The sequence below is a fragment of the Rutidosis leptorrhynchoides genome, chromosome 7 (genome assembly GCF_046630445.1).
Source record: "Rutidosis leptorrhynchoides isolate AG116_Rl617_1_P2 chromosome 7, CSIRO_AGI_Rlap_v1, whole genome shotgun sequence".
Classification (NCBI taxonomy): Eukaryota; Viridiplantae; Streptophyta; class Magnoliopsida; order Asterales; family Asteraceae; genus Rutidosis; species Rutidosis leptorrhynchoides.
The window spans coordinates 372,787,929-372,800,850 of NC_092339.1; the positions used below are offsets into that span (position 1 = coordinate 372,787,929).

The window sequence follows — 12,922 nt, forward strand, 5'->3', positions numbered from 1 at the left end:
TCACCATTATAAAACAAAAAATTAAAAGCAGGAAAGAGGCGTGGTTGTATCAGTTTATTACGGTTGTGGTGGTTGTTTGGTATTGAAATAGAAAACGTCAATATACACCAACATAGCAGCGAACAATCACAGGTAATGTGGATTCAGTTTGATCAGGAATTCATAACAAAATTAACAGCCATCTTTAGTCTTTATCATCAATCTTCGTGTGGGTTTGTGTTGTGTTGCGTAAACAGAGACTAATAGCAGTGGTTTTGGTTACGATTTGAACAGCAAAACAAGAACAAGTGGTGTTCAATGGTGGTTGTTTTACGATCACGATGGTTTCACGGTGGTGGGGGTGTGTGATGGTTCCTTGGTTCGAACTTCGTTTAGAAACGAGAAAGATAGATAGAGAAAGAGAAGAGAGAGAGAGAGGTGTAGGGTGGCGATTGTGGTTGTGTAAATGGTTTGAGTGTGGCGGTTTTTCGGTGACAAAACCCAACAGTAGTTGCAGGAACAATAACATAAAAATTAAAGTGGGTTTTTGTGTTTAATGATGGTGGAAGGTGATTGAATATAATGGTGGTTGTTGGTGGTGGTTGATATTGGTGTTAAGATGGTAGAAGGTGGTGATATATGTGGATTGTGATGACCTCCGGTGGTGATGTGGGTTTATGGGTTAACCGAAATAATAGCAGAAGCATACGGTAGCAATAGCTTGGTTCCACAACGATGGCTCATTAACTTCGTTATTGTTGTAAAGGAACCAAAAATGCAGCAGTAACATAAACGGCAGGTTAGTAGTAGCCATGGATAAAGTGTTTGTTTGAAGGTGATGATTTGTTATGATTTCTGGTTGGATGGTCAAACAAAAACTGAAACAATCAACTAGATATATGTAGTTTGGTTTGCTTGAATAGGAATAAGAATGAAGTAGAAATAGTGGCGGTTGGTTGTAGAAACAGGAAGACAAATAGTTCGAGCATTTGCAGGAGGTGATAGTTGCCGGTGGTGTGTATATGTTGGTGATTGTTAGCAAAGAAAGTGGTGGATGGTTCACAATGAAACAAGGAAACGATTATGGTGGTGTCGAGTCTTGTAGAACCATGGTGGTTCTTGGTTACATATAAGAGAGAGAACGAGAGGGATGATGAAAGATGATAGTGGCGGTTGTAGGGTGGTGATAGGACGGTTGTGGTCACGGAGAATAAGGGTGGTGAGGGTTGATCCCTAATGTCACATATATGTATTCATATATATAGATATAGATATATAAATTTTAATAATTATAATATTTATAATAATTAATAATAATAATAATAATAGAATGATTTTTAACTCTAGTGAATGATTGAATGAACAAACGTGCCTATCAATAGTTCAGCAGCCCACAGTCTTAATTTTGGATATATCATCGTGATCCGTTGTTAAATCAGTGGCGGATAAAAGTCTTCGGAAAAATTCCAAATTTTTACAGTAATTATATTTATTTATTTTAGTCATTATGGTATAAAATTTGGTCATTAATTATTAATTAAAAATTACATCAAATGTCCCTCTCAATTCTGGGTAAAATATAAAAAGTGTTAAAATTTAATAACTAAATCCTAAATACATTTTTAGTAAGCCTAAAATTTATAGAACTCATTTTCGGATCACCGTTTATTTTAAAAAAATCACATAAGTTGGTTTTTAACTTGATTAATAACTATCAAGATGACAAACGAGTGCTACGAGCGTTTATTAAATAAATTCTAAATCATATATATATATATATATATATATATATATATATATATATATATATATATATATATATATATATATATATATATATATAGATAGATATGGATTTATAGTAATATTATATATTATTTTTATTTACACAAATGAATTAAATCACATAAGTTTCTCTTTCATATTTATATATTTATATTTAAATATATATGTATTTATTTACAGATAGTGGTTCGTGAATTATCGGGAATAGTCGAAGGTCAAATGAATATTTGAAACACAGTTCAAAGTTTTTGAGATTTCAACATTACAGCCTTTGCTTATCGTGTCGGAAACATTAAATCATTTGAAGATTAAGTTTAAATTTGATCGAAAATTTTCGGGTTGTCACACAACTCTGAGGTGTAGTGACTCAAAAGATAAGTTGTTAGAGAGGTCTCAACGGTACGCCTTGTACACCCGCCCTCGCTAGCCCTCATGAGGACGCTATTTGTGCCAACTAACCCTGGACTCGCCCTCCATACCTTCGCCCTACAATCTACCTTATTTCAACATAATTCAGGACGAAGCATATGTTTAATTTTACTTATACAATTAGCTTTAATGCTTGTAACTTGTTTAATTAAATAATTTAATGGGTTCCAAATTATTTGTGAAAGTATGTCATGGTTGACAGTGTTTATGAGTTTAGTCATGGTGAAGAAGTACTGATGTGACGCTGATGTAGCAGCTCGTCATGGTGAGAAAACTTGTCATGGTTGAAAACACTCTTATAATACCATTTGTTATTTGATTTATGGTTACTTGCAACCAGTGCCGATTTTACATGAAGACCCGTGGAGTCACGGGATACCGCAAGTCTGGAAATTATTAGTAAAAAATACTCTGTAAATTATATAAGATACCACTCAATTTAACTGGAGGACCACATATCTTTTTCGAATTTATAGTTTTTTCTTTTAAAATGTGTAGAACACCATTATATTTAACTACTCGGACTCAATATATTTTTCGAACTTGTAGTTTTTTGAAAGTAAACAATCACTAAAATTACATTCAAATAGAATTAGTACTGAAAAAATATTTCACGACCCCACTGAATTTGCTTTCTTGAATCGCCAACGAAAGATGCAACCCAAATCATTTTGAAAGTCTCATACATAGTTCAGTTATAAGTAGCTTCATTCTTTGTAATACCGGTCCCTGTGAGTTGTGACAAAGGATGAGATGATAGTAGTAGTAACACAAAAGAGGGGTAAATTAGAAAAAAGAACAAGAGGATGGACAAGAACACAAAATGTTCTGCAAACAATAAGGTCCAAAAGAATAAGGACTCAACATGTAATATTGAACAAATTAATCAAAACCTGCAAATTCTTCAAAATCATAAACCCTAAAAACCCTAACCTTCACACTCTTTCACCATCAAAAATCAAAAATGTATAATTCATCAATAATCTTTCTCGAACGTTCCAGAAACTTCTACAGTCTCACCTTTCTCCGCCGCATGGGTGGTGGCCCACGGACATTTCCTGGCGGCCTGAACAAATGGCAATGGAAACGCCTTCACGAAAATCAAGCTAGACAGAAAGAAAAACGTCTTCTTGATCAAGAAAAACAAATTTACCAGGCTCGGGTTCGATCCGAAATCCGATCCAAATTATCCAACCCGAATCAAACAACCTATGATGAACAGAGTAATTTAGCAACGCCCAATTATAAACCTTTATCCCCAAAAGAACACATTAAAACCCTAGCTGATCGATTCATGAAAGAAGGAGCTGAAGATTTATGGAATGAAGCTGATGGACCACTAAAGTCACCATCTTTACAAGAAATTAGAAGAATTGAATCGAATCATAACCCGATTAATTTGCAAAAAATGGTTTCGGGTCAACTTCGAATAACTAGTAATCAAGTGAGTGATGTTTCTTCTGATTTTGATTATAATAAGTCAAAACCTAGGCATTATTCGACGTTTTCGTGTTTAGATAATAGATATAGTTTGTTGAATGTTAGGCATTATTCAGTTAGGACCAGTTATAGGAAGAATCATAATTCTTCTAGTGAAGAATGTTCGGATGATGAGGAGGGGTTTGTGTTGATGAAAACGAGGGGCCCACGGTTGAGTTTAATCGGGTCGTCTGATGGTGATGAGAGTGATGATGGGAAAGGGGATATAAAGAAGAAGGTGATGATGAGTAGTGCTGCATTGGGTAATTATGATAGAAAGGTGACAAAACGGGTCCCGTTGAAGTTTTTAGAAGAAGAGGATGATTTGTCGTTGCATGTACAAGTTATTAGGAATGAGTTTAATAAGAGACAGATGGCTGAAAACGATATTGCAACGAGTGATGATGACTCGATCCTTAGTTCGAAGAGGTTTGCTATTTAATTTTATCGATTTGTATATGTTGTTTGAATGTGTTTCGTGCATGATAATGTGTCGATTTAGGAGGTGTTTGGATTGCCTGTTTTTGTTCTTATCTACCTGTTGGTTACTTTTACAGCAGATAAGCAAATCCGTATACCCTGTAGAACGAGTTCTCTATGAAAAACTGTTCATCTGTTTATTTTAAAAGTAATAAGGACTTAAAATCACATAGGTTGGTGTTTGCTTCATTATATGCACAAGCACTACAGAATCACATAGGTGTTTTTGTGCTTATCTACTACTTGTTGCTTACTTCTACAGCAGACAAGCAAATCCAAATACTCTGTAGAACGAGTACGCTATAAAAGACTGTTCATCTGTTAATTGTAGAAGAAATAAGCACTAAAAATCAAATTAAATATAATCACATATTCACAATGCGCTACAAAATAAGCAATCCCAGACATCCCTTTAATCGAACTGGTAAAGTTCAAAATGTTGAGTTTTGGTATGTTTATAGCATGGTTGCTAATGTCGGTTGTGGCGTCCGTTGTGGCAGTTTTGTATTTAGCCCGTCCCGATTTGAAGAAAAACGTTTAATAAGCCGTGCAACTGTCAAAAGTCGGGTCAAAGTCAGTCAAAAGTCGACTTTTTGTTTGGCCTTGTTCAAGTGTAAACTAAAATTCAAGCCCATTCAAAAATTAGCTAAGAAAAACATCAACTTACTTAGTATCTTTTAAAGATAAGTTAATAAATACACTATAATTACAGAAAACATTATAAAAAACCTATATATATATTATTTAAACTAACACCACATCATCTTATCTGGCACGGTTCTGTTTTCAGGTTTGATGAATGTGATGTATCTCCATTGACTATTCAGGCTCTTACATTAGCAGGATATGTGCAAATGACTAAGGTTCAAGATGCTACGATATCTACTTGCCTTGAGGGTATGAGTTTTACCTCAGTAACTTTTTTTTTTTTTTTTTTTTTTTCCTCAAAAACGCGTGTTAATTTTTTTTTATTATAATCAGGGAACGATGCGTTAGTTAAAGCTAAAACTGGAACAGGGAAAAGTGCTGCTTTTTTGGTACATAAATAAAATAATCCTTTCTTTATTGACGTTCTACTAGTTGCTTTATAATGTTTTTACATTTCTGTTATGTGATGTTGTTGAACACAAACAGCTCCCTGCAATTGAAACAGTTTTAAAAGCTTCAAATAGCAAGGAAGCAAAGCGTTTGCGGGTCCCACCGATACATGTTCTTATTCTGTGTCCCACAAGAGAGTTAGCAAGTCAAATAGCTGCAGAAGCCAACGTGTTACTAAAATTTCATAATGGAATCGGTGTACAAACGCTTGTTGGAGGTACTCGATTTAAAGTTGACCAGAAACGTTTAGAAACCGAACCGTGTCATATTATAATCGCAACTCCTGGTAGATTGTTAGATCATATTGAGAACAAATCTGGATTCTCTACCCGTTTGATGGGATTAAAATTGCTTATACTTGATGAAGCGGATCATTTATTAGATTTAGGGTTTCGTAAGGACGTTGAGAAAATCGTTGATTGTGTACCTCGTCAACGGCAATCGTTACTTTTTTCTGCTACACTTCCAAAAGAGGTTCGCCGAGTATCGCAACTTGTTTTGAAACGGGAACATGCTTATATAAACACGGTTGGGTTAGGTCCAGAAACGCACAATAAGGTGTGTGATTTTGACTCGTTTGACCAATTTTTAGAGTGATTAAATTATCATAGTCGTATTGTTATTTGCTGCAAGTTTAGAACTTTTGAAATTGGGTGGGGATATTCCCACCACACTTTTTAATAAATCCACCACAAATATGCATTAATGAGTTGTACTGTACAAACTCAATAATGCATACTTTTGGTGGATTTATCAATAAGTGTGGTGGGATTATTATTACCTTTGAAAATTCTTTTACAAGGAAATAGTTTTTGATGTTTAGAGATGGTTTGTTTAATCATTCTTGCAGGTTAACCAATCTTACGTTGTTGCACCACATGAACAACATTTTCAAATAGTCCATCATATATTGAAGGACCATATTGCGCACGTCCCGGATTATAAGGTTTTATGCATTTATTTAGTTATTTATAGTACTATATAAATAAATATTAAAGATGAACGTGTGAAGTTTGTATCAGATGGTGTATTAACAAATTATGTTTCATGATTTCTCAGGTTATTGTCTTTTGTACAACAGCAATGATGACATCACTCATGTTTTCTCTTCTCCGAGAGATGAAAATGAATGTTCGAGAGATCCATTCTAGGAAACCACAATTTTATAGAACTCGTGTTTCTGAGGAATTTAAGGAAGCTAAACAGCTGATTCTAGTTACGTCTGACGTGTCAGCTCGTGGAATGAATTATCCTGATGTCAGCTTGGTAATTCAGGTAACAAAAATGAACTATTTTTAAAAAGGGCATCTATATAGGAAAAGTTTGACCTTTTTTTCACTTGAAATAATTGTTAAAGCTATAGATACAATCTAAATTTATTTCGTATGTGATTTAATAGAGGTTTAAAGGAGCCGAGTTACTCGAAACCTCCTCGAGCTTCACTCGGTTAAAGCTCGATTCTAGCCGAGGCTAAGCTAGGCCAAGCTCGAGCTTCATATCTCGAGCCCAAACAATTTCGCGAGCCTAAACGGGCTTTTTATTTATATACACTAAATATTATTTTTGTAATAATAATAAATCTTAATTTTATTATAAGTGAATAATAATTACTAAAACAATAAATATGAAATTTATATTTATATAATTCTAATAATATAAAGAAAATAAGATTATGTAATTAACGAGTGGAGCTCGAGCCGCGCTCGAGCTTGAAAATTGTCAAACGAGCCTAGCTCGAGCATAAAATTGTAGGCTTGAACCGAGCAGAGCTCGAGCTTTATGAAGTTTAAACGAGTCGAGCTCCGGCTCGGCTCGGCTCGGCTCGGCTCGTTTACACCCTTAATTTTAATTTATTCAGTATTTGATTTAATAAATTAAAATGTGAACCAGGTTGGTGTCCCTACAGACCGTGAGCAGTATATAAATCGTCTTGGACGAACAGGACGTGAAGGCAAAGGTGGAGAAGGAATAATGGTGCTCGCGCCTTGGGAAGAATATTTTATCGACGAAATTAAAGACCTACCGGTTGATCAAATCGCATCACCCCATTTAGATCCAGATATGAAAGTAAAGGTTTGTATCAACCCTCAAACGCTAATTAAATTAATTCTTTGTTTATATAATAAAAAACATTTGTCTTTTTCAGATAGAAAAGTCAATGGCGAAAATTGACCCGAGTGTGAAAGAGGCAGCGTACCATGCTTGGCTTGGATATTATAACTCGATTAGAGAAACTGGTAGAGATAAAACGACACTTGTTGAGCTAGGCATGGGTTTTTGCGACTCGATCGGGTTAGAAAAAGTGCCTTCACTATTTAGGAAAACGGTTGTGAAGATGGGGCTCAAAGATATACCAGGCATTCGTGTACGAAAGTAGCACACAGACTTTTCACTAATCAGTGATTGATTATAAAATGTTATCAACAACTTTATTTTGAGGCGAAAAAAGTTTATTTAAAGTAAGGCAATTATATACTAGATGATAGTTGTATCATGTGTAGTGAAAAACTGAAAATAATGTTAATATGCTGCTGATGTTAAAATTGGGAGTGGTGTATATACATCAACTTTATACATATTTATGCAAGGGATAATTTCAATGAATGTGTCGATGTCAGTTTTTGACTTTAAACGTAAAATACAAAAGGTATCATTCATTCATATGTGGTCCACTTTTTAGGGTTGTCAATATAACTATTTAAATTTTACATTGAAGATTATACGATATACGATATGATTAAAAAGAATTTGGAGGAGTATTTGGTTGGTTGGTTAATGTACCAGTTGATGAATAATATCCCTTGTGCCCTTTTTATCCATTTTCTATTGACTATTTGACTCTCTCTAAAGTATGTCGTCGTAATTTTGTGCAACCAGAGACTTAAAAACACCTTCAACCACTTGGAACATTTTATACCTATCAAAGTAAGTTTTTGTGATCGCCTGAAATTAAAAGTTACAGTAACTATTACTATGTTATCGACTAAAATATAAACAAACGGAAAGTTTTTCTTGTTCAGATTATTCTGTGAGGGACGGGTATTCAGTAACTATTTCTTTCTATTTAATAATCACCTCAAAATACAATACTAATGGGTTTCCTCTAGGGCAGCAGTTGAGGGCGGGTTATGCAACTGCGGTAGATGATCGCGTTGTTATTGTTGTCGTTGTTGCTCATTTCATATTTAAGGATCCATTGGAATGTTATTGTCGATATATCTTACATAAACTGTGAAATATTACTTTCCATGACATGGTTTCGGAGTTTACGCTCAAATATTATCACAAAAGTTCTTTTTCTCTTAGCTATAAATGTACACACATTCTTGTTGGCCACAACGGGTCTTGAACTCACAACCTCAAGGTGATGAGTTCACTTGATACATATGCATCTCAGTATACAACACACACCGTAATTTAAACAAGAAATTATAACCTATTGTGTTTAAGATATGATTTTGAATTCAAAGATGTTGGCCGAAACATACGACAAGATTGAATTCGTATATTGGTATTCGAATTCGTATCATAGCAGCCTTAAATAACAATCATCTTATATGATCATTTTCCCCTAAATAAAGCTCCACTTGCTTATAAATCATTATATTTTACATCTCCCGTGGCTACACTACTCAAAGTCTACGACGCCACTATTTGCCCCTATACTCCCTAATTTCTATCTTAAAATGTTAGCCGCCTCAATATTTATATAGTTTCATGAGGTTTTTTGCACATTATAAAAGGTGGCATACATTCATAAATTGTACATAACCAAAATGTCTTTCATGGCTCCTTTACTTCTTCTACTGGGCATCTTTGATACATTGCTAATTACCACAGGTTCAGATATTATCTCAACTTAAATGTCGTTTTATTTAACTTTCGCATTGTCCGTTTCATACAAATACTTAAAACACAACTGTTTTTAGAATATTCCTATTCACTCTTGTATGGTTGTATTTTTGTTCGGTTGTTAAATCTTTTCGCACTTAAATTTTATATATATATATAGAGTTTTTCTAAATATAGCCCTAAGGGCTATCCTTAAGCTTTTAGGACATGCTTTATTTTGTTGTAATCTGTAAATAACCGCTATAATAACTTCCTATTAACCACTCCACTAACTACAACGTACCACCAATTATGCTCAAATTATTTTCTTAAGCATAGCCCTTAGGGCTATGTTTAGAAAAACTAATATATATATACTATAATATATACAACACAACAATATTCAATGCCACAACTTAAGTTTTATACTCCGTACTATGTGTTTTTGAAATACAGAGGACTTGTTGATCTTTACTTTCGGTTGCATGATTTAAAAGCCAGCTTTTGTATTTTTACATTTGACTAGATGTAATTATTTAAATGTATGGCATTTTTACTTTAGTAACGGATCATATGTATTTTTGTCATTTTATGAATACAACTTAGATAAAAGGGTCATTGTCATGGTTGAGCGATTTGTCTTGACAAATTTTGTATAGATTTGTGATAAGTGCTGACTGTGAGTGTTCGAGCCGTCTTAGAGGGTAATCAGGGTATGCAAGATATAAGTAGTTCGTTCTGTTAATTTTAAGGACCCTTATCAATAAGCAAAAAAGTCTCCGGATTTATACGGAAGTTTTTCATATGTATAAAAATAAGTTCGAATACTCCGAAAATGTAATATTTTTAAAACTTCAAAAATAAATGGGCCATAGAGTATATTATATTGTTGTGTTATATTTTTTTGGCTCCTTTAGACTTTGGGCTATGTGCGATTGAATCGCACACCTTGCACGCCCAAATATCCGGTATATGCTATTAACACAAATGACCTCAATTTAGAAGTCTTTTTGATTCATAGATTATGGAAACAATAATACCTTATATTATGCTATTTATAATGGTAACTTTTAGTAGCATTATCTTTTTTAATAAGTATTGAAAAATTAACTTTTATAAGCCCCAGTTTTTATCTCATAAAAGAACTTATATCAAGTTAATGAGACAACCTCGTGAGTGTGTGAGTATAAGTGTTCTATAAATAAAAATAGGACTCATAAAATATGAAATATTGTTATATGATCTGATATATGTAAGACCTTAATCTATGCAGAATCACAAATTGGAGTATGCTACGGATTACTAGGAAACAATCTTCCAACACCAGCACAAGTCATAAGCTTATACAATTCCCGCAACATCAAACGAATGAGACTTTACGATCCTAACCAAGCCGTTTTACAAGCGTTAAGTGGGTCCAACATTGAAGTAATGATAGGTGTCCCAAATTCAGATTTACAATATGTTGCTGCGAGTCGTGACAACGCATTTGATTGGGTATGGAAAAACGTTGCGAGCTATCCTAATATCAAATTTCGTTACATAGCAGTTGGAAATGAGGTTAAGCCTTCTGATGGCTATTTGGCGCCATTGGTTCATCCGGCTTTGACAAATATTAATGAAGTGGTTGCGTTTTATGGACTCAAGGATCAAATCAAAGTTTCGACTGCAGTTGATACAACGATGATTGGTGTCGATTATCCACCGTCACAAGGTGCATTCAGAGATGATGTTAGGTGGTATACTGACCCGATCATCGGGTTCCTTAATGCCGTAAATGCACCATTGCTTGTTAATGTCTATCCTTATTTCAGGTACATTTGTTGTCTGTGCTTTTATTTATCATATTAGTTTTTGCCTTTTGTATACAACAAAATAATAAATATACACTTTTTTTCTAAGTCGTCAAACTATACACACTTTTCTCAAAAAAATTGTCAATATACACCATTTCTTAGACCAACAATTTGATCGACCACAGCTTTAAGGTGGTCGACTATACTTTTTTTTGCATGTAGTCAACAAAGCATCAAGTTGAGGTTGATCGACCACTTCAAACCGATGGTCGACTACGTAGTAGACCAAACATCAAGTTAAGCTTACATTGATGTTTGGTCTACTACATCGACCATCTTATTGAAGTGGTCGACCAAGTTTAACTTGATGTTTGGTCGATTACAGACAAAAAAAGCTTTAGTCGACTACTTTAAAGTTGTTGCCGATCAAATTGTTGGTCTAATGGATAGTTGTTGAACACTTTGAAGAAAAAGTATATTTGTCAATTTCTCTTTGTATAATGGAAAGATAACGAAGTTTAAATTGTTTAAATTTGAAATTGACAAATGGGAATATAGTCGTGATAAGTGTTTAAGATGTCAGAATATTTCTTTTCTAATAAAATAAAATAAAATAAAATATAAAATATGTATATATAATGGAAAATGATTTTTCCTCGTAATTATATAGATTTACAACATGTGACGTTTACTACTAGTAATTTTTTCTCATCTCATAATTTGTTGATCTAACTAAGTGTCAATATTTAATTGAACAAGATGATAAATAAACGGATTAATTAGGAGGATAAACAGTACTCGTATATAATTTTAATAGAAGTTGTCATTAAATTGGTCACTAGAATTGTAACATTTTGGTTTGGTGATTTAATTCGAAAACGCAACCCAACTTAGTAGTTGCTCTGGGATTAGTAAGGGATTAGTAAGTTGACCGTTTGGATACCCGGGTAAAAAAAAAAAAAAGATATACTTTGTGGGTCCCATATGGCTCGCCTCCACCTTGGCATATAGATATAGTCAGAATTAAGAACGTTGAAAATGACCGTATGGATAAATATATCACATTTAGCAATATTGTTGTAACGTTTATTTATATATTCGTCCCATTTTTTTTTTTAAAGTTATTCAGGTAATCCTTCAGCCATATCGCTTGCCTATGCAACATTTACGTCTCCAGGAACTGTAGTACAAGATGGAGCAAACGCGTACCAAAATCTTTTTGATGCGATGGTAGATGTGATGTACTCGGCGTTAGAGAAGACTGGAGGCTCTTCACTTGAAATTGTTATATCTGAAACCGGATGGCCATCAGATGGTGCGTTTGGAGCAACATTTGATAATGCACGTACATATTATACAAACATGGTTGCACATGCGCCATGGGGTACGCCTAAGAGACCAGGAAAGGCTATAGAGACGTACTTGTTTGCAATGTTCGATGAGAACAACAAGGAACCTCAACTCGAGAAAAACTTTGGAGTATTTTACCCAAATCAACAAGCAAAGTATAATCTCAATTTTAACTCGATACAAAAAGGATACGAGACTATCTAGAGATGGTTTATCTAATCCTCAAAAGTACTTGAGATTATGTCTGTTTTAGTTGGCGAACTCGAAATATGTTATCCTTCAAGTATTTTCTTGTCATGTTGGTTTATGGTTTATGGATTTATAATATAATAAAGTTGGTAATATACATTACAAATTTGATAATGATAATGAATAATGAATATTATATTATTATTATATTATATTATAATATATTATAATTATAATTATATTATATTATTATCATAATTATAATTATATTATAATTATAATTATATTATATTATATATTATAATTATAATTATAATTATAATTATAATTATAATTATAATACAATACACATTCTAACAGACGTGATACAGTTGGCCGTTTGGTCAGGCCCAAAACGACACAAGTTACACCCCCTTTTCACATTTGATTTTTCATTCTTTCCCCCTCAACTATAAACACCTTACAAAAACTACACCAAACTCCAGGGGGTTAAACCTTCAATTTTG

General features: G+C 33.6%; 2 protein-coding genes across 2 annotated transcripts; both read left to right on the plus strand.

The window, feature by feature from the left end:
- Nucleotides 1-3,148: 3,148 nt before the first annotated feature.
- On the plus strand, nucleotides 3,149-7,797 carry LOC139857345 (probable DEAD-box ATP-dependent RNA helicase 48). Its single transcript, XM_071846091.1, has 8 exons — nucleotides 3,149-4,101; nucleotides 4,943-5,049; nucleotides 5,134-5,189; nucleotides 5,287-5,808; nucleotides 6,101-6,196; nucleotides 6,310-6,525; nucleotides 7,141-7,323; nucleotides 7,397-7,797. Exons 1-8 carry the CDS (start codon nucleotides 3,158-3,160, stop codon nucleotides 7,625-7,627), a joined length of 2,355 nt encoding a protein of 784 aa, XP_071702192.1. The 5' UTR covers nucleotides 3,149-3,157; the 3' UTR covers nucleotides 7,628-7,797.
- A 1,113-nt stretch (nucleotides 7,798-8,910) lies between these two features.
- LOC139857633 (glucan endo-1,3-beta-glucosidase, basic vacuolar-like) lies at nucleotides 8,911-12,523 on the plus strand. Its single transcript, XM_071846448.1, has 3 exons — nucleotides 8,911-9,090; nucleotides 10,355-10,895; nucleotides 11,999-12,523. The coding sequence occupies exons 1-3, from the start codon at nucleotides 9,027-9,029 to the stop codon at nucleotides 12,429-12,431; spliced, it is 1,038 nt and encodes a 345-aa protein (XP_071702549.1). The 5' UTR covers nucleotides 8,911-9,026; the 3' UTR covers nucleotides 12,432-12,523.
- The last annotated feature ends 399 nt before the right edge of the window (nucleotides 12,524-12,922 follow it).

Excerpts from the sequence above, each read along its gene's own strand:
- LOC139857345 (XM_071846091.1), top strand. The coding sequence starts at position 3,158 with ATGTATAATTCATCAATAATCTTTCTCGAACGTTCCAGAAACTTCTAC. Across the intron at positions 6,526-7,140 it reads ATGTCAGCTTGGTAATTCAG|GTTGGTGTCCCTACAGACCG; the intron begins GTAACAAAAATG and ends AATGTGAACCAG. Across the intron at positions 7,324-7,396 it reads ATCCAGATATGAAAGTAAAG|ATAGAAAAGTCAATGGCGAA; the intron begins GTTTGTATCAAC and ends TGTCTTTTTCAG.
- LOC139857633 (XM_071846448.1), top strand. The coding sequence starts at position 9,027 with ATGTCTTTCATGGCTCCTTTACTTCTTCTACTGGGCATCTTTGATACA. Across the intron at positions 9,091-10,354 it reads TACATTGCTAATTACCACAG|AATCACAAATTGGAGTATGC; the intron begins GTTCAGATATTA and ends TAATCTATGCAG. Across the intron at positions 10,896-11,998 it reads AATGTCTATCCTTATTTCAG|TTATTCAGGTAATCCTTCAG; the intron begins GTACATTTGTTG and ends TTTTTTTTAAAG.